Source organism: Temnothorax americanus, unplaced genomic scaffold, assembly GCF_048541705.1.
Source record: "Temnothorax americanus isolate GAGA-0224 unplaced genomic scaffold, ASM4854170v1 Scaffold100, whole genome shotgun sequence".
In the NCBI taxonomy this organism is placed as follows: domain Eukaryota; kingdom Metazoa; phylum Arthropoda; class Insecta; order Hymenoptera; family Formicidae; genus Temnothorax; species Temnothorax americanus.
In genome coordinates this window covers 238,748-264,567 of record NW_027509232.1, presented here as the reverse complement: position 1 = coordinate 264,567, position 25,820 = coordinate 238,748, and the positions used below count along the sequence as shown (strand labels likewise).

The following is a 25,820-nucleotide window of genomic DNA, read 5'->3' as shown; positions in this document are numbered from 1 at the left end:
TTTTTATTCTCTAAATCTTATAATTTATCTTGTCTCTCTAGATATAGAGCCGTTCGATCATCATTGCACAGCTTCACGAAACATGCATAAACGTCTACATGTTTCGTAACAACTGAATCCTCCTGTCTGCTACGACTGCGATCTCATTAAATTAATTAATTAGATTAGACGGCGCCGAGATCTTGCAGTCCGAAAAATTCCGTTAAAACAGTGCTCATTTATTAATTATTCAACGATAAGACATTACTGTGAAAAATCCAAAAGTCTGCCGTGTTACAATATTTAATACGTTTTACAATAAGTAATACTATCATCTCGAATAACGATACTTATTATATTATTTTGATCATAAATTGCAACGATCTTTTTAATAAGCTGATATTTTCCTATTGCTATAAGAAAGAAAGTGGATTCTAAAGTTTATAAAGAAGATACTTCAAAGATTCATCAAGGATTTTTATATGTATATGTGTGACTAAAAAAATATGTAAAATTACTATACTAATAGAGCAATTTAGAACGTGGGTTTATAATAGGTAATCATCTTACGTCCAGAATGAGAAATTTCGTTCCCGTTGTAAATGAGAAAGACTTTCCCCTGACTTCTGTCTGACAAGCGAAAGAAAAATGTACCTCACGTAAGCGGCTATAAAATTATCATAATTAATGGTAATTTCAAAGCTCCTGCACTTATACCGCACGTATATGAGAATTTATTAAATCGCCTCCGCGCGTCGCGCGGAGGGAATAATCGCGGAGGAAAAAAATCGCGCGGCGCGTCATTACCGGCAGATATTTCATTGTAAGCAAAACTCTCGTATCTATGGAGAGCGCGCACGCGGGGCCCACGCGATATATAGGAAGGCCCGCCACAAAATGCAATAAATCACGTCGCGCGCGTTTCTTCAGGCGTAAATGGCGCGAACCGCGTTCGTTAAATTTCACGTTTCAGGCGTCGAACGCGCGCGATGCTTCCGCGGATATAATATCGCGCGCCGTTTATTACCGCCGTTATCGCGATCGTCACTTTTATGCCCGCGCGCCGCAAAGTGGCGAATTAATCCACGCTCGCAACTTAAGGGGGTTGTCGTGCTGAAATATCAGCAAAAAGTATAGACGCGCGCTTACGGTTCTCCGCGTATTCCCCTTCTCCACTTTAAAGATTGGATTTTCTAGAGCAACTGTACACGCACACATAGACGTGGCCTGTCCATGTACTCTCTCCGCGCACGCGTGTAAAAAATTTCAGATTTGGCAACGCTGCGTAAATTAACGTTTAGAACAAATGTCTGGAAAACCGCGTTCAAAACGTGAAAGGTTCGTTTCAAAGAAAAAGGCTGAACGAGTGAAAAAAGCTGTGGAAAATAGCGTATAATATAGCAGCCAGAAAAAGCAAAACCAATAAAAGTACCAGGCAAGAAAGCGATGATGAGGGGAATCATATTGTTAACCTCAAAAGTATGGGGCAAACACTACACTGCTGTGCTTGCAAAGAAGTTTTGAGTTTAGATGATATAAATAATGAAGTGCGCAAAGGACTTTTCTCAATACTTTTCTCATATAAATGTGGAATTCAAAATAAGGTTAACACTGGCAAGAAAGTTGACTTAGATGGCCACTGTTACACAAATGTGAATCTTCAAGCTGTCCTTGGTAAGATATGAGTCTTTGCTTGCAATTAATTATAACAAATTTTTCTGTTTTATTTAATAATATTTTATGTTATCGCTAATAATAAAAAAATTTGTTTGTAGGTGCGATGCACTCTGGTCTTGGATGTACTGGTTTGAACAAAATTCTTGCATGCCTCCATATTCCAGTCATAACAATGGATATGTTCAAAAAATATGAAAAGAAAAGTCGGATTAGCCATCGAAAAAACGCTCGCATTCGCGTCGTCTTATTACATCTCGACGACTTCAAATTAGGATTCGTCAGTCCCGCATCCGTTAATAGATCTCTACCGGAGAAGACAATTTGCGCGATCGTGACGAACGAAAACGATTTCGTACAGAAACGGCCCGATAACAGAATTTGTAACGAATTAAAATAATAGTAGAGAGAAGAAATATAGCAGGCTTAATTTTTACTACACAAAATTAACATCGGAATCTATTTTAACGCTCATTAACAACACGAGACATCGTTAATACACGTTGCACATGAAGAGAATCTACGTAAACTGTTATAAAAATAAAAAATTTAATAGGTTGTAATCCTTTCACAATTATATAATATGCCGATACTTACACCGGCAAAGTAGCCTTCCATTTTCTAGTCAAGCGCGCTTTCAATCCATCAACCGAGGAAGACAGTTTACAATCGTGACAAATGCGATTGTATCGAAGAAAAGTATGATTGCGGAAGAAGTCCGCGTATAGAATCGCAAGAAAAAGTTTCTAGCGCGGCGCGGCTAAATCGAGACGCTTACATCGTTACGCAAAGCGAAAGCATCGTTCGTGAATACGCTGATAACTTAATCTTCAGTCCTTTCATTTTTCCGTGATCTTTCTTTCATGTTTCTATTTTTCATCCTACATTAAGCCTGTCCGACGTAAGTGCAAAAAAAAATCATTATCCATACCGGGATTTACAACGGCGTATACGAAAAAGAATTGGGTATTATTCCATCTCTACACTCATATGCGTGATGATTATATTCAAACCCCGTCTATACCTGAAGATCGCTAAAAAGAGATGGAAAGTGGAGCATTCTCAGTAGTGATTCTTAATCGGGACACTCTCACGTGCGATAATCTTGAAACAGATCGATATCAATTTTACGAAATGCTAAGAAAATCTAAATTATAACAATCGACAAAACATACATCTCGATGATGGTCCTGATGAAAGATTCGCTTCAAGAGAGTACTCGATAACCGTAGAAAATCCTTTTAAACGCACCAGATTACAATATCTCGCTCTACCTTACGCAATATCGTCTTGTAGTATATTTTTACGTGATATCTAATGCGTTACGTAAAACGCAGGAATATAATGACGAGCCCGTGCTGGAGTTCCCTTCGATACGTCTCTTTTCAATATTTGCGAGTTCCGACCAGACACCTCGTGAAAGGTAATCTCGCAAGAAAGAGAACGCGAGAGGCTCCGCCGCCGGCTACATTTTTATCTGAAACAACAGCAGCGATCGGCAAACGCTCTGGATCGGATCGAATCGGTCCGCTTCCCTCTCCCACTCCATTTCTCTCTCTCTCTCTCTCTCTCTCTCTCTCTCTCTCTCGTTCCTTCGGTTGCGATTTGCCAATAGCTCGTTGATATGCAGAAAACCCATCGTAACGCCATCGCCGCCGTCGTCGCGCGGCCCTGAGAGCCGTTTCAAAACAGGCGAACGTGCATCGCCCGCTGTCGTAGAATGATATATAGAAATACGAAACGGTACCTTCCTGAATTGCACATTGTGGTCATTCGCGCAAAGGCGCGATAAAAGCGCGAGATCGTCGAGAACGAGCACCTTTCGCTGCCGATTGACTTTTATTACGGTGAACGTCGAGAAAGAACAAAGCGTGCTTTAATGCTCGACTATACAATTAAATTTGGAGGACTATATTCTAATTGAATATCAATTTATCTTTGACAAACGAAATCACAATTCAATTCCTATTTGTAATAAAATAAGGCGCGCTTAAAGGTGCAATGCAATCTCTTACGATATAATCTGTTTTCAATTAAGCAATCTTTCCGTATAACGCGCGTCTAGCCTTTTAATAAACGAGGACGAGCGGCGAGAGCGTATCACGACATTATGCTTAAAGACTAAGTTTTCCGTATCGCCCCGGATTAAGATAAGATCACACAACTGCTGGGTGTCATCAGCATAAGAGACGCAATTACGGTTATTAAGGGCAGGCAATTACTGTTATTAATACGTTACAACGTTATACACCCTGCCGACTACGTCGGAGAGCGATTACTTATCCTCATTACTACACGATGATGATGCGAGCGATAAAGTCGCGCGGATAAGGGGGGGGCCTAATACATAAAGAGAGTTAGACGATCGCAGATAAGGGAAACGGATAATAGGTCCCGTCACGCCATATAGCGAGAATCGCGAGAGGCGCAATTAGCCGCGCGAACTGCAACGGCCACGAAAAAATCTCCATCGCGTAACACGAAGCGCTGCGCGCTCGGAGCCCGACTTTATACAGAGCCCCGGCTACTAATTGCGTTTTAATCAGCCGCGCGAGCCTACGCGCGTGAACGAGCGCTGTCCAGCGAATATACGGACGATTACAGTCGGACACACGCGATGCGCCCGATACGACCGACGCGACCGCGACGTGACACGCCAATTAGAAAAGTTGTATACGAAAACTGGAGCGGATGCTATCGACTGTGTGAAGATTTTCACGTGGCAAGAACTTAACTGCTCGATTATTGCTTTGAGTTTAATCGGCATGGACCGTATTCAAGTACATTATACGTAACACTTACGCGATTTACACACTGTTAAATTCATAGTGTCAAATGATACTCAATTTGAGTCATATTTAACCAATTCTTAAGGTCGCCACTGCTCTTCTGCTCAATATGTCATTAATTTAGAACAATGTTAATTTAACTAAACCAATAAAGTTAAAATAATAAATTTTGATACATATTAAAAATAACAAATTGTTATTTAACTCAAGGTATCGGTTTAAATTTCACCCTCGATATTTAACAGCGCGATGAGTGAAATACATTGAGTTTTCGGAACGAGGAATTGTGTGATTTGCATATAAATAGTTAAATTAATTCGCATAAATTATTTTCTATATACGTCTTTCGCGAATGTATAAACATAAAAATTGGAATTACAATCGCCTGTCACATGCGTCTCCATCTTATTCCAGAATACGTAAAATTTATCTTTCAACGTCGAGCGTTTTCAAGCCGTTGCGGAATATGCGAAACGTGTGCACGTGCGTTCGCAGAGGCGATAAGCTTCACCTCGCGGAGACGTTATTCCGTGCCGACTTTTAAGACAAGCGGTTAATGCGTATCTCCCGGCGGACCAATTAGAAATTGCGAAACAACGACACGCAAACTCGCGCTGCTCGCGCACGACCCGCGTGCGTCCGCCTCTCATGCATATTCAGAGAGAAGAGTGTCTGTCAGGTCGAACGGGCGTCGATCGACCGAATCCAACGCGAACGACGATCGCGCGAGGTGTCCGGCGCGATGTATTATGCGAATTCTCACGTGAGAGCCGTTCGATTTGAAAGTAAAGTACTTGCCGGCGTGTACGTGTGTAACGAGACGATCGATGGTAAAAGTAGTCTTCGCGCTTGCAAAATCGAGTCGCCCGTGATTATCGAGCAGGAGCAGCGGTGGATGCAGACGCGCGAGGTGCACGACGGAGCACACGCACGTGCGGCCGTCGTGTGTGCAAGTCAGTTTGCAAATTAGAAAATAAACGACGGGTCGACGGGATTCTATAGCGCATCGATATTCAAATACATAAAGCCTTGAGGTTTAGTCAAAAATACTTCAGAACCAGCTTCTTCCACGTCGCGAATAATTCAATGACATTGAAGATATGTTTCTTGAACGTCAATTCGACAGCATTCGAGACACACATTTCCTCACCAGGAATGTAATTGAAATGTAATTACCGTTCTATATTCTTCAGATTAATAACATAACAATGTGCTAATGAGTATAAATATAAATTTTATACAATAACATTGTATAAAAATATTGTAAAATGTTGGATAAATAACAAGATCTCATAATATTTTTCTTTCGAATTATATCGTCATTATATCTATTAAATTAGAATAATTATATTCGACCAATATTCGGCAGGTGATCGCACGTCTGGAGCTGATTAATATCCCGCACGCAAAGCAATACGAGTCAGTAGGTCTCGATGCAAGGCAAGGCAGTGCGTGTTTCGCGATTGGGATCACGGATCTGTGAGCAGCAGTCTGGTCGTATCGTATTAGCGGCAAAAGGACTCGCGAGAGAGGAGAAGCCGGTGACGCAACGCTGCGCCGCGCCGCGCCGCGTCGAGGAGAAGGCCCGTTCGCTGCGTCTTGCTGCCGGGCTCTAACCTCTGCTATTATGCAAATTAATGTTAATTAAAATCAAACAGACATCCCCCGCGTGTGCTCACCGCAAAGAAACACACGCGCGTAGTGTGTGTACGTACTACGGTTACGGCACAGCAGTTAGGCTCGCCAGAGATTTTTCGATTCTACTAAATACATGATAGAAATTGTGTGAGAAATGAGTGAGAAGGAAACGGCAAACAGGTCTTGGTTTTTCATATCTATAATAATCGTACTTATTTAGAGCAAATTGTGTGTGTGTTCTTCAATTTTTTTAAATATATAATAATATGGTATAAAGTGTATAATTTTTTAAATAACAAGATTTCATGATATTTTTACCTTCAAATAACTCATCGTTATCTGTTAATAAATAAGTAATTTAATAAATCTGTATATGGATATATTTAGATATATTAATAATCCTAGCGGGCTTTTTCACGAGTTATTGTCCGATACTGATTGTGAAAATAACACTATCATCCCGGTAATAATATGTAAAATCGTTTTTAACAAGAATTTGCGCGAGCAGTCTCGACGTCGCGTAAGCGATCGCGTAAGGAGTATTATCAAAGTGGTCGCCGCCGACCGGTCGAGTTACCTTATCAACGACGCATGTAAATGCCAATTTATCGGAGAAACATTCGTTTATCCGCGGACCGTCTCGGCTACCCGATAAAGACCGCAAACAAGACGATTTTATCATTAAAATACGTGCCGGTAATCGCGGCGGTCAATTTCGACTAATTAAGGGCCGTTTAATACCGCGCGCGCGTTAATATACCGATGCTCGTGCCATCGCGTTATCGAGGTTACATTTGTTATATCCGCTGCGGAAAATAAGCCGGGTATTATTAATACCTTCACACATGGCTGATACTGTATGCGGTCACTTGATTATGCTTGTGCAAATTGTGGAAATAAATTATTCGTCCATGTATATAATAAAATTTATTGCATAAATAAGATTTTAAAATTTAATAATATTCTACTGTCCGTTTTTTTGCATCTACAAAAAAGTTATTACTAATCGTTATTAACCCTCGAAAGCCACACTGGGGTCTCAGGGATCCCAACGATATTTTGGTTGGAACTATTATTTATATTTTTTAATGAATATTTTTTGGTAATAATTTTTATTTATAAATTCTGAGATTACCGTCGTAATTCTCAGAGACCTGAAAAAAGAGGCATTTAAAATATGATGATTTTTTTAAAACTTATGAGCAAAAAATGACTGAAGTCCTCCGACCTCAGTGTGGCTTACGCGTATGTAAAAAATAAGTGTGACCTGCGAGGGTTAATTGTTCTCACGCGATTATTGTAATAAATGTAATGTGATAAGTTGAATATATGATTCTAAAAGTAATTAGTAGCATATTGAAATAGAAAATTAGATATGCTATATGCTTCTAAAATATATATAAGTTATCTTTTTTATTTCCTCTTTAAAAAATTATGTAAGAGGAACGAATGTGGGTGTGTGTGTTCATTAGCGATGCGGCATTCGATAAATCCCTCACATTAGGAGCATTAGAATTTTCGCCGCTAACGATCGCGAGTTAAGTCCGCAAATGTGGAACGAACCAATATATAATTATCGGAATACCACGGCGCCGCGGAGTCTCGACGAGCTGCTCGTCCGTCTGGATCTCGAGACACGTTTTCCGCGATCTCTTACGACACACGCGCGGCCGAGTCGCTTTATATCGATTTAACGGCGCGAGATCGCGCGACCCCGGCCGGAAAAATCGGCCGGCAATCTACATACACATCGCGCGCGGGGCCGCATCGGGAGTAAACGAGAAAGCGGGTCGGTAGCCGCGCGCAATTTACGAGCAACAGCGAGCCTCCCCGAGAGATCTGCCGCGCGGACGAGCGGAGCGGAGGAGGCGTCGTCGTTAGGATCGGAATATGCACGGCCGCGACCTCGGTGAGCTCGCTTAGGCTCACCTTTCCTTCAACGACTCCTCATCCATGCCTCGACCCACTCTCCTCAAGTACACCTTCACCGATATACACGCCGCGCTCTCGATCTCCTCGACAGGGAGAGGATGCAGCTCGACCTTTGCTACGAGGAATCGACAAGGATTCGTGAATGATCGCCCGTCGAATATTGAAATCGCAAATTAAACAGCACGACGAGCTCATCTCAAGATCGAAATATTATCGAAGAGAGTATCTCTTAAATTCGAATAACTAAACAAGTGCTGAGACAAAAAGAAAACATTCAACGCAATAATTAAAAAAAAGAGAATTTTTAATAATTTTGCAGATCGATATCGTAGATTAAAGTTTTCTAAATTCGTCGTAATAACATTCATTCTCAAAATAAACAGCTCGTTCAATAACCGTTCAACCCGCAAGTCTGTTAGCGGTGAACTTTAAAACGTATAGTCTAGGGTTGCACGCTGCTCTTTGCCAGCGCGGTGGAGGGAAAACGGCGGCGACCTCGCCGAGAAGAATATACCGGCAACGCTGACCGCGCGCGGTGGGTGAACCGAGCGGGGGACCGAGGCGGTATCCGGGCGAGCGGGCGACATGGAAATAGTCGCGATAAATCGCTCTCGCCACGAACTATTCCATTATAAAAGCAGCATGCTCCGGGAGTAACACGGCCGCTCGCAACGACGTTGCTTTGTGCGCTTAGCGGCGCGCCTACCTGTACGAGAGCGCATCTCGTACCGGTTGCCGCCGACAGACGCCGCAGAGGCGGCTTAAACGACAATCGCGAGCCGGAGATTTCGCTTGAAACCCTACCGAGGCATCCTAGGCATAGATCTTCCCGGCTCGCTTGCTCGAACATTACTCCCGACATTCTCTCCGCGTTTCGCGAACGAGAGGAAGCGCGGATAAGTCAAATCTTCGACAGGTCGGTCGACCCGCAGATGTTGAGGGCTGTCGCTTCGACGATCGTGTGATGTCAACGCGATCATGCGTCGTTGATTATATAAACTTGAAACGTTGGATGTCGACTTTCTCATTTTAGAGAAGCTAGGATTCGCGTCTCGGTCCTTTTGTATTAAGCATATTAGGCAAAATTACCTACGATCACTGCAAGTGTGTTATTTTAACTGAAGCTCTTCTTACAGATTTCTTGCCGTTTTAAATCACGTCATTTTACAACGGTTCAGCGTATTAATTTTTAATTTAAAACAATTAAACGCGTTAATTTTTAACACGCAACAAAACATGTAAAACGAGCTTCAGTCAAATGTGTCATTTTTAGACGTTTACGCGTGTCTTCGCGCCACATATAGAGAATAGAATTTATTGAAAATTTGCGGCAGTCTTTTCGCCAGACTTACAGTATTCCTATAGACTTCGCAACAGAACCATCTTCCACTCGCGTACTTCCAGCCCATATTTACCAAGGATACCGAGTTAGGTATTACTCGTAGCTCGTAAGACGGACGTACCGGTACTCCGTCCCGCACGCGCGTTACCATCACGGACGCACCATCAGAGAGAGGCGAGGTGGAGGCACGCCTGTTATTACTCGCGCAGATTGATGGAATCAAGCAACCAGTCATTTCGTGGTAGAATCAGTGAGAATTAATACCGAGCTATTAATTTCTCCCCGCTTACGGACTCGAGATCCCAATCTCGCCGCCGCGCCGTGGTTCGCGCGCGTAAACGCACGTGCGAGAACCACCTCGGACAAACGTTGAGTCGGCCGAGCAAACGGGCCACGGGCCCGCGCGCGGTCGGAAAAGACTCCCTCTCCCCCCCTACGTGATTTAGACAGCTTTTTCCGCACCGTGCAGCGCACCGGAGTCTTGAACCTATAGCGATCGCACCCTGATGAGCCTCCAGGATCGCATCGGATTCATGGACCCTCTTAGCGTGAATTGATGCGCGAGCATTAATTACGCCGCGATACCGGGCCTATACGCGGCCCGGCATCTCAAACTGGCATCGATCGATGATCGAGTCGGGGTCAGCCGTAGCGCGGCCCTGACGGAGATTTGTACCAATTTGTTGATCAAATCGCGCTCGGGCCTGATGGACGAGCGTCGATATGCAGACCAGGAAATGCGCTATTTCAAGGCACGGACAGACTGGCATGAAATATGTAGCACATATATGGCGCGCGCGCGCGCGGGGTAGTTATAATTATTAGAAAGAGCAAGCGGATATAGAGACGAAGGATGTGCCTCGGGATGTAAAGTTCATTTTACCAGAACTTATCGAGAAAATTGCTGATATGACAAAGTCTTTAATAAAAACATTAAAAATAATACGCTAAAAGATTGCGAAAGAAAATAACTTCTAATCCACTTTCACTTTAAGATATTCACTTAACATCTTATTACACGTTCCGATTTAATGGGAAACACACAAGAACGATAATTAGCGATAGAATTACTGAGAATTAAGCGCATGTTTGTTATTCGCTTAAATGGATTACACGGGCGTATTTGCCATCAATTTAGCCGAGAGCAGACACGCAATATTTCCCGGTGTGTACGCCAACACGATATCGCGGATGCTTGTAAATCTGTCATTTACATTAACTCTATGTAATTACTCCTCTCGCTACCTTCGCCATTTAAATTTTATTTGCACCGTGTGCCACGAAAGAAAAAAGCGATCGATCTCGCCGGGTGCTGGGATTTTCTCAAGACCCGCGCACAGACACGGAGTCCGCGCGGCCGCGCTCGGGCGTATTTCATAAGCCGGGGCGATGGCGCCATCGTGGTCGTATTTATTATACAATCCCGTCGTATAAGGCGTGCGCGCGGAGGCAACGAAAAAAAAAAAACTTCATCAGGCGTGCAAATGCCGGGCGCGGTGTATACGTCGGGGTGTGTTCGATTGAGACGTCGTTCGGGATGCACGACGTTGCGGCATGCATCGCCGACGAATCTCCGTTTGCGGTTGCGCGTGCGGCGCCCGCGCGCGCGCGCGCGCGATAAATATCAGTTTCCCGGCCCCGATCTCCTTCGGTTTTCAGTGTAAATGCAAAACCGCGCGTAATTCACGCTGGCAAGTAACACGCCTCGCCGATGGGACCCCCGCGGCGAGCTTACAACGGCTTCATAAGACTCGGGAGAGCCCGCGCTAATACTCGCCGCCGCGCCGCGCGCCGATCTTAGTCACACCTGCTCGATAACGACGGTAGACTCCGCGATCGTCAGAGATACTTTGAATCGTGTAATTTTAATTGCTACATCATTGAGACCGTAAATAATGTTGGAAGGCGATTTCACCAGCGACCAGCGAGTTCGTGCTTGTACATCGCGCGTATCCGAACGTTAAACGTTATCTATATCCTCCGGCAGAGATTAGCATCGATTCCTTCGTCGCTACAACTTGACATAAAAATTAAAGATTCTAAGATATAAATTCGAATAAGACATTTAAAGCCGAGGATTCGTGCGAGAAAACAAGGAACTTCGGCGAAATAAGGATTGACTGTAATTCTTATATCAGCGATAAAAGTAAATATTGAGCGTGTCTAGTCACACACAACGTGAAGTTAACGGAATTGCTATATATTAGTCGTGGGTCCCCTCTTGAGTTACGTCATTCTCCGATCGCGCGGTTCAACGTCATCCGCTCGTTCGGCAATTAAGTAAACGGGCCGTAATCGCGTGCGCTTTCTATGCATAACGATCGCGGGCAGCATTCAAATGCCGCAACGATCATTTATAGAGAACCGCGGAAAGGTTCGCCGTTGGAGCGCATGGAGTGCTCCAAATTGAGTGCCGCCGCCTGATCGAGAGGCCTTTCCATCTGTCTCGACATACGCCGCCGTATACTGAAATAGCCGTGGTCGTTGTTTCGAGGACCGTGTCTACCTAAATGGAAGGCTAATTGCATGCGAAGTGGACAGGTGGAACGGTCATTCGTCGAGCGTTAGCACTAATGAGTCGTCGAATCCACGACTCTGCGTTCGAAACACGGTGTTCCCCCTCGCGAGATCCACGTGCTCGCTTTGAACGTGCCAGTTTCACCGTACCCTACGTCGTAAACACATTTATCTTCGCGGCCGAGACTTTATTAAAACGTGAAAGTATATTTTTAGAGATAAAACGTATCGAGCTGATGCTGTTTTAGAATTAATAAAAACAATCCAATTGCTCCATAGACCATATTATATAAGTCTAGCAAAATTATACAAGTTGTACGAAAAAGAAACACGATGCAGACTAAGTAAACTTCCGGACAGCGCCGAGATCATTTATCTTATTAAATAGTTTTGGATATTTGTGTATATAATTTAAGTGCTTTGTGCAAAATAATTTACAGGTAAGTTTCAATTACGAACCGTTTTTTCCCATAAAATAATCACGTTAAAATGTCCACAAAGTATAGTTCAGTATATCTTCCCGTAGTTGTCACGCACATTTGAACACCAAACTTCTACAGATATAATGGCGAACGTCTGGTAATTGCGATCAATCGTGTCAGTGGGTTCAGCAATGCGAAAACAGGAACTCTCGTGCCAGCTAATAACGCCTCCACACGAAAGCTCGCTAAATAAGGGCGGCTAGTTCATGGGAGATGGTTCTCGTTCGAGATGCAATGAATTTCATCGGAAATGGGGATAAATGTAAAAAGTATAATTTAAACTCTCTTCTATGTTATGATGCTATTAGAGCTTTCTTGTAGAGCTTAATCGGAACTATAAATTGCTTAGAACAATTTTTCATTATTATATGTTATTTACGTGTGATTTTATGTCTATTATTCCTGCGTTACCTGTCATGCTTATTTTAAGCACGCGCATAATTTATAATTAACGTTATTTACAACTCCGACAGGTTATGTTCATAGAATTAATTTAAATACGATAATTGCTTGAGATAAACACATCGGAGCCGAACGCAATATATATTGACACCGAACTTCTATGATCATCGATGTTTTATTAAATCATATAGGGTGACTCACCGATACGTATCGCATCCTCGCGTGAGCGATGTATTCCGCCTGTGCGAATACACTTACCTGCAACATAAAACACACATATCTCAATCTATATTCTCTTCATAATTCAGTTAAACATATACAAATCTCGAATACATCTACATAATTCATAATTGCTCCGCAATTATTATCGGTAAATAAAAACCAGATAAAGGAGTTTATATACAATGCTTCATCCAGCGGGGTTCCACGAACTAATGATTTCGACAATTAATGCCCGCTTTCATTAAGGGGAACTAACGACGCGAATCATAATCACTTTCGCGATCGTAATCGCATTTGGCTCGTTCGTATTGCGGGCCTTAATTGACTGTTAAACTCTGTAAAATGCATTGTCGGATTCATCCGCGATTATTGCCCGGTGGTTATATCTATATCGATGATTGCAATCATATCTGCATCACGCTCCCCTCGGCTCGTTAGGCTCGAGCGTATCGTTTCAACCGGCGAGGTGTTTCCTTACTGCCTACCATCGCAAGATAGAGAATCTTCTTGTTCGGTCACTTGTTCTTTGGCGATTACATCGCTATGTAAATTTATCGTTGGTACGTGTACGCGCGCACAAACGTGTACCCTTTTTCTTTCCTCCCTTCGAACGTACGTGTGTGGCTTTGCAACGGCGCGTTATGCAATTATGCGTCGGACAGTGCGGTAAAGTACGGGCAATTATTCACCCGATTCACGAAAGAAAAGAGCACAAGGTAATCGAAGTTAATATACGCTACCACCTGACTTGCAAATGCCACTGTACTAATGCTCGGCTAAATTACGATGGCTATATGACGTCACGTTATCGATGTTCGCATATTGCATAAACAAGTTCTATTTAAAAAGAAACCAAGCAACCGCTATTTCATCCCCTCTTCCCCCGTTTTCCTTTCATTTCTCATTTATTTTAATACATTTTGTAGAAAAAAATCTCATATAAGGTAAAAGTCCCCTTTATGGGTTACAAGACAATTTCCATAAAAAGAGAGGGGATAGGGTTGGCACGAACGAAAATCCCTAGGTAACTCAAATTAATCTTTCGTGAATTTGTAACCCTGAATAAGTAGTAATATGTTGGTTAGGCCGACACCATAAGCGCGTGTTTTGACATATGCGTGCTCGCCGTATATGAAAAAATAATAAATATTTTATAAACATCTTTTTAGATAGGCTACATGTGTGTCGTTGAAATAAATGTAATAAAAAATCGTACAATAACAAGGTGAGAAAATTTGTATTATAAAAATAAATAAAAAGATGTATAGATGTGTGGATAAATTATACAGTAAGATAATAAGAAATTAATACTGGTGCTGTACAAAATTAACAAATTACTGTTGCTCTGTAATTTTATTATTCTTGTAACAACATTAATGAGCAATAATAATTAATCACTGGCCAATGTATTACAATCAGTATTTATTTTCTATAAGAATATTACGTACATAAACAATATGAAATTCACAGTGACATATCTAGGTAAATGCAATTCACTGTTAATTGCAGCTTCGACGTTCTTCAAATTGGAACAAATTTGTCAATATTGTCAAATGTATAGCTTAAAACCTGTGCGAAATGATGCTAGCATGAAAAGGAGGATGGAAAGGAGCAAAATGAAGAACAGACAAATGTCAGATAAGTAGCTAAACCCATATCGATGTATATTATTTACATATGTTTCGAAGATGCATAAATACAATATGAGCTCAAAATTAACATGTTTTGCTCTCTGGGTGTATGTGCGCACTATAATTTTTTATGTTGGATCAAATCTTTCCTTCGATTAATTTTTTTTGTTCCAGCTCTGGCATATAATGCTTTCCAAAACTTGTAGGATTAATTCACAACAGAAACAATCCAGCCAGCAAGGCAGAATCTTCCAGGAGATACATAGACGCGTATCGAGCCACGTCGATCCCGTCTAAAGCAGTCACTTTCGCAGGACTTAGATTGGAATGAGGTTGAACAGCGAACAAGCCATCAGGTTGCATCCAACTGAGAAATATGTGGAACCAGAGATGACCAGAAATCTGTGTGCATGATTTATTTCGGTCTATCACACACCTTATTAAACATTTTCGTCCCGATACTCGTTAAATGTGATGTTATGCTGTTAAAAGCTGCCAATTAATTTTAACGCAAGTCCGTATAAATACGAATCTTCTATATTGCTTTCAACACAATTAACTTCAGCTAGTTGAAGTTTGGAACGTTCTTGAAGCGATTTTTTTTAAATAATTTGTCTCATTTTTTTGAGGGCACAGAGACATTTTTGAGTGACAAATACGAAATACATAAGAGACCAAACCGATACACACCTGCGGAATTATTTCTGCTTCAGAAATGGAACAAATCATTTTTAGCATAGCCAAATACTTAGTCGTCCGGGGGTAGGTTTTTTTTGAGTATAGAGGTGTCTTCTGCAGGGTGTATCGGTTCGGTCTCTTATGTATTTCGTATTTGTCACTCAGAAATGTCTGTGTGCCAAAGGAGAAATGGGACAAATCATTTTTAAAAAATCGCTCCAGGAACGTTCCAAACTTCAACTAGCTTTAACTTCTAATATTTATAAATATGTATATGCGTGCACAAGCCTTTGATACTATGGGTGCGTTCGGGAAGACGCTATTAGTGCTATTTGCTTATTTTATCCTTGTTTTACATCTGATGAGCGATAAAGATAGAATGATGCAATAGCGCTAATAGCGCGCTTCCCAAACGCAACCTATATGGAATATTAAAGTAACAATAGAATGTATTACTATATATTTATTTCTTTTTTCCGACAAGTTTACTCAGTCTATTCAACATTAATAATAAATCAACATTTTCTATATCTCTTTCTAATTCTTGCTAAATGTTTTTTAGTGTGTTTTCTTTTTCTTTTACGTTTCTACGCTCCACTCTCGCCCAGAATTTCGGTTGCTTTAAATAACTGTGTATAGTTTTTTGATGCTCCGTAAGGTACGCTGTAAATAATATTTAATATTGAGAAGTATTATGATTATATTCTGCAACAAAATATTTGCAATAAGGCGTTTACAACGTACATAAAAATTCCACAATTGTCGAATGTTTTTGTAATTGTGCTTTTAGTTCTCGGTTGTGTCTTTCTGAAATGTTATTTGTTTTATGTGTTTCATTAAATATACAGAACGAATTGGGCTTAAAGTCATTGATCCACGTTTCCTTGTAATAAGAGAAAAATGGTTGCAACATCTTGCAATCCTCAAAAATAACATTTTCTATTAGGTGGAAGCCTTCTACTATTAATTCTTTGGGTAAATATGCCAAACATATTAATAATTTTGTTGCCGGCCAACCTAATTCTTTTTCTCTGCCTTTCAAAATTCCGCGTTTATCAGCATTTTGCACCAATGCCTACAATGCGAAACAAATATGAAAAACATTGAATGCGCATTGTATACACATTAATGTATATGTATATTGTTATTATATTTTTTATTACCTGACTGTAATGGAAAAAGCAGCCAATTATTTTTACGTAGGGAAAAACAATTTTTAATGCCTTGTGTTCGGCTTTCTCAAAATCACATATTGCTGTATCTGGTTCAATTTTTATAATATTTACAATAGTTCTTAAAATGTCTACATAATTTTCAGTTTTTCGTCCTTCCATTATTGCATACACAATTGGAAATGTCTGAAATTTGAAAATAATTATTTTATTTATAGATTTAGATAATATATGTAGAATGCCTTTTGCAATTTAATACATTAATTAAATCATGAACTAGTAAATTATTTGTTTTGCTTACTCTATCATTGTGTCTCATTACAATAGTCCATAATTGACAGTTGGTATTTTTCAATTGTGGTACTGTCGCAAATGTACCATCAACAAAGATAGTAACTTTTTTCTTATTAACATTCATAAGTTTTTCCGTTAATACTTGATCAATAAAAACAATAGCTTTCGTATTGTTATTTTTTATGACGAATTCTACAACTAAGGAGGCGTCTGCCGCATCTAGCTTAAGTAATTGCCTCCAGTTATCTTTTTGCAAACAACAATGCAAATTATTTAAATCTTGTGGAATCTGTCCAATATGTCTTTCTTTATGTCGTTGAATAGATCTTTCTATGTTCTCAATAGTCGTTCCGTGCACTAAATGATCTAATATGTACATTAGTTACTTGTGTATATAACAGCATTTACTATCTATTAAGTCTACTTCATTGCTTCTTACTCATTTTTTAAGTATTCTTTTTTTTAATTATTCTTGTTGTTTCATACGATGGGGAAGCTTCGATTTCTTTTTTCAGTTCGCCCAATTCAGGTACAGACATTTCATGCCGTTCATGTCTCTCACTTGTAAGAAATTCATTATTTTTTATTGTTAATTTTACGTCTTTGTTTTTCCGGAAACTGCATTTGTAATATCTGCGAGAAAAATATTCATAATTAAATGCAACAAATACAATATATGTTCCCAATAGTCGTTACAAATTCTCGTAGTAATTTATATGCAGGCGGGAAAAAATATGCCTGCTGTTTTAAGAATGCTTTTGTTTTTCTCCATTGTTGTGTGCAATCTTTCCTAGGCACAAGTGTCAATTAGATTGTGTTTGTTGTTGCTGTATTGTTTAATATGGCAGAAAGGCGAAAATATAATACAGCAAGGCTTCAAATGCCAAAACTGTTACACGAAGGATATAATTACCATTATAACAGCTCCAACGGAGATACGAAGTACGTACATACAATGGACAGAATTGTCCGGTTGAGTTTCAGAACGCATCTTTGTATTTGTTGCATTTAATTATGAATTTTCTCGCAGATATTACGAATGCAGTTTCCGGAAAAAACAAAAACGTAAAATGTACAGCGCGATTAACAATAAAAAATAATGAATTTATTACAAGTGGGAGACATGAACGGCATGAAAAGTCTGTACCTGAATTGGGCGAACTGAAAAAAGAAATCGAAGCTTCCCCATCGTATGAAACAACAAGAATGATTAAAAAAAGAATACTTACAAAGTGAGTAAGAAGCGTTGAAGTAGACTTAGTAGATAGTAAATGCTGTTATAAACACAAGTAACTAATGTACATAGATACGATCATTTGCTGCACGGAACGACTATTGGAAACATAGAAAGATCTATTCAACGACATAAAGAAAGACATATTGGACAGATTCCACAAGATTTAAATAATTTGCATTGTTGTTTGCAAAAAGATAACTGGAGGCAATTACTTAAGCTAGATGCGGCAGACGCCTCCTTAGTTGTAGAATTCGTCATAAAAAATAACAATACGAAAGCTATTGTTTTTATTGATCAAGTATTAACGGAAAAACTTATGAATGTTAATAAGAAAAAAGTTACTATCTTTGTTGATGGTACATTTGCGACAGTACCACAATTGAAAAATACCAACTGTCAATTATGGACTATTGTAATGAGACACAATGATAGAGTAAGCAAAACAAATAATTTACTAGTTCATGATTTAATTAATGTATTAAATTGCAAAAGGCATTCTACATATATTATCTAAATCTATAAATAAAATAATTATTTTCAAATTTCAGACATTTCCAATTGTGTATGCAATAATGGAAGGACGAAAAACTGAAAATTATGTAGACATTTTAAGAACTATTGTAAATATTATAAAAATTGAACCAGATACAGCAATATGTGATTTTGAGAAAGCCGAACACAAGGCATTAAAAATTGTTTTTCCCTACGTAAAAATAATTGGCTGCTTTTTCCATTACAGTCAGGTAATAAAAAATATAATAACAATATACATATACATTAATGTGTATACAATGCGCATTCAATGTTTTTCATATTTGTTTCGCATTGTAGGCATTGGTGCAAAATGCTGATAAACGCGGAATTTTGAAAGGCAGAGAAAAAGAATTAGGTTGGCCGGCAACAAAATTATTAATATGTTTGGCATATTTACCCAAAGAATTAATAGTAGAAGGCTTCCACCTAATAGAAAATGTTATTTTTGAGGATTGCAAGATGTTGCAACCATTTTTCTCTTATTACAAGGAAACGTGGATCAATGACTTTAAGCCCAATTCGTTCTGTATATTTAATGAAACACATAAAACAAATAACATTTCAGAAAGACACAACCGAGAACTAAAAGCACAATTACAAAAACATTCGACAATTGTGGAATTTTTATGTACGTTGTAAACGCCTTATTGCAAATATTTTGTTGCAGAATATAATCATAATACTTCTCAATATTAAATATTATTTACAGCGTACCTTACGGAGCATCAAAAAACTATACACAGTTATTTAAAGCAACCGAAATTCTGGGCGAGAGTGGAGCGTAGAAACGTAAAAGAAAAAAAAACACACTAAAAAACATTTGGCAAGAATTAGAAAAAGATATAGAAAATGTTGATTTATTATTAATGTTGAATAGACTGAGTAAACTTGTTGGAAAAAACAAAAATAAATATATAGTAATACATTCTATTGTTACTTTAATATTCCATATAGGTTGCGTTTGGGAAGCGCGCTATTAGCGCTATTGCATCATTCTATCTTTATCGCTCATCAGATGTAAAACAAGGATAAAATAAGCAAATAGCACTAATAGCGTCTTCCCGAACGCACCCATAGTATCAAAGGCTTGTGCACGCATATACATATTTATAAATATTAGAAGTTAAAGCTAGTTGAAGTTTGGAACGTTCCTGGAGCGATTTTTTAAAAATGATTTGTCCCATTTCTCCTTTGGCACACAGACATTTCTGAGTGACAAATACGAAATACATAAGAGACCGAACCGATACACCCTGCAGAAGACACCTTTATACTCAAAAAAACCTACCCCCGGACGACTAAGTATTTTGGCTATGCTAAAAATGATTTGTTCCATTTCTAAAGCAGAAATAATTCCGCAGGGTGTATCGGTTCGGTCTCTTATGTATTTCGTATTTGTCACTCAAAAATGTCTCTGTGCTAGCTGAAGTTAATTGTGTTGAAAGCAATATAGAAGATTCGTATTTATACGGACTCGCGTTAAAATTAATTGGCAGCTTTTAAACAGCATAACATCACATTTCAACGAGTATCGGGACGAAAATGTTTAAATAAGGTGATAGACCGAAATAAATCATGCACACAGATTTCTGGTCATCTCTGGTTCCACATATTTCTCAGTTGGATGCAACCTGATGGCTTGTTCGCTGTTCAACCTCATTCCAATCTAAGTCCTGCGAAAGTGACTGCTTTAGACGGGATCGACGTGGCTCGATACGCGTCTATGTATCTCCTGGAAGATTCTGCCTTGCTGGCTGGATTGTTTCTGTTGTGAATTAATCCTACAAGTTTTGGAAAGCATTATATGCCAGAGCTGGAACAAAAAAAATTAATCGAAGGAAAGATTTGATCCAACATAAAAAATTATAGTGCGCACATACACCCAGAGAGCAAAACATGTTAATTTTGAGCTCATATTGTATTTATGCATCTTCGAAACATATGTAAATAATATACATCGATATGGGTTTAGCTACTTATCTGACATTTGTCTGTTCTTCATTTTGCTCCTTTCCATCCTCCTTTTCATGCTAGCATCATTTCGCACAGGTTTTAAGCTATACATTTGACAATATTGACAAATTTGTTCCAATTTGAAGAACGTCGAAGCTGCAATTAACAGTGAATTGCATTTACCTAGATATGTCACTGTGAATTTCATATTGTTTATGTACGTAATATTCTTATAGAAAATAAATACTGATTGTAATACATTGGCCAGTGATTAATTATTATTGCTCATTAATGTTGTTACAAGAATAATAAAATTACAGAGCAACAGTAATTTGTTAATTTTGTACAGCACCAGTATTAATTTCTTATTATCTTACTGTATAATTTATCCACACATCTATACATCTTTTTATTTATTTTTATAATACAAATTTTCTCACCTTGTTATTGTACGATTTTTTATTACATTTATTTCAACGACACACATGTAGCCTATCTAAAAAAGATGTTTATAAAATATTTATTATTTTTTCATATACGGCGAGCACGCATATGTCAAAACACGCGCTTATGGTGTCGGCCTAACCAACATATTACTACTTATTCAGGGTTACAAATTCACGAAAGATTAATTTGAGTTACCTAGGGATTTTCGTTCGTGCCAACCCTATCCCCTCTCTTTTTATGGAAATTGTCTTGTAACCCCTTTATGGAACACCTGGGTAATCGTGTCCCTCACATGGAACAGTATTAAATAAATTAAAATAAAAAATAATTATGATGAGCTTTGATGAATATAAAAATTTTATCAATATTTACAAGTATTATTGCTTTAAAAAAATGTGCAATAATATTGTTTTGTAATAATTAGTATTAACAAAAAATACTTGATTGTGTCTGTCTCGAAAACCGTGCGAATCGGTGATCATTCTAATCGTAGGAGCTGATTTCTTACTCATTAAGAGTTTCAACTATTTTTATACATTTAAATGGTTTTGAATATCCGGAAATAGCTTAACTTGTAGCTCTTGGTTCATAGAATCGAATTATTTCATGTGTTTTTTTACATGAAACAGTTTTTTATAAAATAAACTACTGTTCCATAACGGATACATGAAATTAGTTGTAGTCCGTATTTATGGAACGATTCGGAGAGGTGTTCCAAGTCCACGTACCTAGCCTCTAAGGCATGTACCGTTTTATGAAACGCATGTTGCAAACAATCATTTGTCGCATTACAATCTGTTTTAAAAAAGTTTGTGTTAGTTCAATCGTTATATAAAGGCTTTTAATACGATAATTAAGTGGCATTTTTATCACGAACACAAGTAAGTATGCATACGTATATATCAATCTTTACTTTGGAGTCAAAATGCAAAACTAACCTACAAATTTTAGTAATCATAGGCAAGATCACAGCGTAATAGCGTATCAGATGATAATAGCGTATCAGATGTATTCTCACTCGCAAACTTAAAAAATTTGACACATGAAAACTTAAGCAATGAAAAATCTGAACAAGGTTTGTACAATTAAATTTCAACCTATTTATGTCTTTATCTGACTTATTTTCTATTCATAAATTTATTATATTTCAGAAAATTTGCCAGAAATCATACAAAATGTTTATGAAGTGATCAGCGAAGGATCAAATCACTGTGAAAAGATGGTCAATGAGGAAGTAACTACCAGGCTTACGGGTGACATGCCCAAAGAAGCCTTGCAAAAAAAGGTTGAATGTCTTCCTAAAATGTTAAGCGAAGGATCAGATCATTGTGAAAAGATGGTTGTTGAGGAAGTAGCCACCAGGTCTGCGAGTAGCAATTCCAAAGAATCCTTGCCAAAAGATGTTGAATGTCTTTCTAGCATATTAAGCGAAGGATCAGAACATTGTGAAAAGCTGGTTGACGAGGAAGTAATCACCAGGCCTACAGGTGACAGGTCCAAAGAAGCCTTACAAGAAAATGTTCAATGTCATTCTAAAATCTTAAGCAAAGAATCAGGACATTGTGAAATCAGTAAAGAAAACAATGAATCTCTTTCAAATTCAGGTTGGTTATTTCGATTTGATTTTAAGTAAAGTGTAATAAATTTATATTTATATTTACATATTTTTCAGATAATAACGCTGATCAGAACAAAAGCTTTGCTAAAGCTTTTACATTGCCTACTGAATACTTGCCCAAGAAAAAGAGAATTAAATTAGAAGCTACTGGAAAACATAAATTACCTTCAGTTGGAACCTCTGAAGAATGGTGGAAAGTTCAGATGGAGAAGGAACAGCAGAAAAAAATTAAGCAGGAAAAGAGTGAAAAAAGAAAGTTACTACAAGAGCAAAAGAAAAAATTAGCAGAAGAGAAGCGAAAGTTACAAGAAGAAATGAAAGCGATTCAAAAAAAGATTAAAAATGAAATCTAACAAAGAATGTTTGATCACAAGTATTATTAAAAGTATTATTACTTACATTATTTATGATAAATATGCTCATTTGTTAAGTATATGTTGTGAGAAATATTTTATTGCGAGTTGTAAACTGTAATATTTTAGAATTTTAAAATAAAAGCTAAAAACGCTAATTTATTATATCTATTTATTTAACTTTTAAAGGTTATTATTACTATTATTATTATTATTAAACTATTAAAAATCATTTCGCATGCTAAAAAGTTATTTTGTGATGTTTTTGTGCGAGTTAATCATTTATAACGAGAAATATTTGAGCGTTCCAAAAAGGGGACATCGATTATGGAACGGGGGGACAAGCTATAAAAATAGTGTTCCAACAGACGTACAGGTTCTTGCTTTAGTATTTTATTTATAATAATTCGAATTTTTAATGAATTTTAATTTTCCAAAGTTTAATTTCATCTTTGAACACCAGCCTATCGATCAAAACTCAAAATATTTATATATGAACTCTTATAATAATGTTATTCAATCAATAATCTATAACCTCTACAAAAGTGTTCCATAAAGGGGACTTTTACCTTATGTATATTGACTTTATAAATATTAATTTGTTTAATATCACGCTGCCGAAAAACTTTCGGCGCGCGATTAAAAGAAGCGATATTCTCAAAGGAAACGATTTCATTAAACGTTCTCAGAGAATAAAAATGTAAATTCATAATTCAATCTTCTTTTTCATCGGAAAGATTGGCTTGAACGTGACGGTACGACCACTTAAGCCTCATTAAGAAGACTTTACTCTACAATCTGCGACGATTTAATCCAATCCATCGGCAGGAGAGAGATTATTCCCTCGAAAATCGCCCATGGAATTCTTCATTATCAGTGCCAGGGCAGAGCGCCGGCATAATTGCACTTTACGGCGCGGCGGCTACGGCGGCGGCTACGGCAACGTATACTCGTACCGATTAATACCGGATCGATTAATTAAGCCGGAGCCAATAGTCCGGCGTCCGGAACGATCAATAGAGATTTGTTATTCGCCAGCCGGAGGACGGTGAACGGCCCCGGTTCTTGTAAGAGCCCCGCGACTGCGCGCCAGCTTTATAATCCGGCTATTAATTATGATAATTGATTCGCGCGCCCCACCGCATAAATCGCCGACTCGACGAAATATTCCGACCGGCAGACGAACGTGGGGCAATACGAGTGTATCGGCAGAGAGAAACTTTATCGCGACATCTTTTTTTTTTTACCCAGGAGATATTTACGACAGGAGACGCAGCTCCCCGTTGAAAAAAAAATAAATTATGGAGTTCTCGGATAACTTCATCATCGTCCGCGGTCGAAGGGGAAGGCCCCGACGAGAAACTTGGTCGCGCGCCCGCACGATTTTCGCGCAGCTTTTGTTACGTGCGCATGGGGCGCAATTGAATTCAACGTTCGTATAGCTGACCACAAAGAAATGTCTTGCGATATATCACAACGAAACGCGACACGTTGGCCGACGAGCGGTAAATTAAAGTCGGACACGACAACGTAAATGTCACGCACTCGTCTCAGGTGCTAGTGATTTATATTGATTTTGCGTGTTATTTAGCCCGCGCTTCACACATTATAGGCAAGAACTGCAGGCAAGAATGGCTGTCGCACTCCTGGAAGCGATTTACGTGTCGTAAAAGCGACGACGGCGTCAATAACGGTGATTTTCGTTTGGTTTCGGGTAACGAGAGGGGTAACTCGAAACGCGCTTGAAATCGCCGCACGAGGTTCCATCATAACGCGCGTTTAGGATGATTTAAGAACACCTCTAACTCGCGCAGCTTATCATCGTTTAGTTCGCCGCGGGAGAAAAACTCTCGGGTGATGTGTTTAGCAAATTCCCCCGGCGCGCACGCGGCTTGATAACCCGCTACTATATTTATCATGCCGTGTTTTATGAGGCCTGTCAGGATACGAAACTCGGAGATATTCGCGAAAACGGCGGGTTCCCGTGAGAATGTTTTCTCCCCGGCGAATCTTGGCCGAGCCCCGCGAACGCCCGACGGGATTACGTCGCTTAACGCTAAAATCGTGACCGATTTTGCGAGAGATCTGCCGGATGATTGGTTACGGAGGGAACTGTAAAAAAGGAAAATGACGAAAGCAGCGCCAGTTACGATGTAACGTAACGCAGAGAGTTTAATCGCACTTTTACTGCGCCGTTGGCCGAGAGCTGTAGAATTAGAAGTTAATGTTTATTTAACGCGATCGCGAATTAATAATTAATACCCGATGTTCACCCGAGGGGGCACGGCCCATAAAGTACGCTTTATATCCTCTCGTCTATACGCGGAAAGGAAAACGATGAAAGAGAGGTGGACGGCGATAGCGCGTTGTCCAAGTTGGCTGAACGGTCCCCGAACGGTTCTTCATTAACTTCAGCACGTTTTAACGGCTAAGAGCTTCGATTAGGGAACATGACGGCATCCATCATCGGCTGTCGTTTCGCAGCCTGTACTCTCCAAGAAAGTCGCGATAAGTATACATGAATCGCGTCGATGCGCGCAGTTTATATGCTTCGTTCGACCGACTAGCTCGTACGACGCGCTAAGTCACTACGAAGGTAATTAACTTAATTATCGTGCGATACAGCGACGCGCATACCTCACGGAAAAATCGTGAAGTTTAACGTGGCGTCTTACGGATATATTACACGCAGGCATCATCCAAATTATTTCCACGTGAGTCTCCGTTTCTCCCGGCTCCGAGAATTATTTGATACATTATATACACGGACGTTAACACGATAATTAAAACTTGTCGACACTCATTATCGTATCCTAATGTCAAAACATCTGACGTTATTACAATCATCCTTCTGATTATTATGGGAAAAAAATATCTAATTATTTTGTCATTGTGTCATTTGTTCCTACTATTAGTATTAATACAT

At 39.1% G+C, this 25,820-nt stretch overlaps 4 protein-coding genes and 2 long non-coding RNA genes across 7 annotated transcripts in view; 4 read left to right on the top strand and 2 right to left on the bottom strand.

Moving 5' to 3' along the window:
• The window catches only part of LOC143902110 (uncharacterized), a gene marked incomplete at its 5' end in the record, with an annotated part of 285,928 nt that overhangs the window by 44,253 nt on the left and 215,855 nt on the right, over positions 1-25,820 (bottom strand). The gene's annotated exons all lie outside the window — the stretch shown is intronic.
• The window catches only part of LOC143902073 (uncharacterized), a 140,490-nt gene that overhangs the window by 5,946 nt on the left and 108,724 nt on the right, over positions 1-25,820 (top strand). The gene's annotated exons all lie outside the window — the stretch shown is intronic.
• Positions 392-7,460, top strand: LOC143902068 (uncharacterized). Its single transcript, XR_013258254.1, has 3 exons — positions 392-1,653; positions 1,755-5,610; positions 5,812-7,460. It is a non-coding gene; the product is annotated as an uncharacterized LOC143902068 (long non-coding RNA).
• Positions 15,411-17,743, bottom strand: LOC143902104 (uncharacterized). The gene is made up of 4 exons (XM_077414812.1): positions 17,707-17,743; positions 16,760-16,998; positions 16,450-16,644; positions 15,411-16,361 (listed from the first exon to the last, which is right to left on the bottom strand). Exons 1-4 carry the CDS (start codon positions 17,741-17,743, stop codon positions 16,020-16,022), a joined length of 813 nt encoding a protein of 270 aa, XP_077270938.1. The 3' UTR covers positions 15,411-16,019.
• Positions 17,876-20,507, top strand: LOC143902094 (uncharacterized). The gene is made up of 4 exons (XM_077414805.1): positions 17,876-17,891; positions 18,184-18,422; positions 18,538-18,732; positions 18,821-20,507. Exons 1-4 carry the CDS (start codon positions 17,876-17,878, stop codon positions 19,160-19,162), a joined length of 792 nt encoding a protein of 263 aa, XP_077270931.1. The 3' UTR covers positions 19,163-20,507.
• Positions 21,897-23,464, top strand: LOC143902060 (uncharacterized). Its single transcript, XM_077414758.1, has 3 exons — positions 21,897-21,998; positions 22,075-22,527; positions 22,596-23,464. Exons 2-3 carry the CDS (start codon positions 22,143-22,145, stop codon positions 22,892-22,894), a joined length of 684 nt encoding a protein of 227 aa, XP_077270884.1. The 5' UTR covers positions 21,897-21,998; positions 22,075-22,142; the 3' UTR covers positions 22,895-23,464.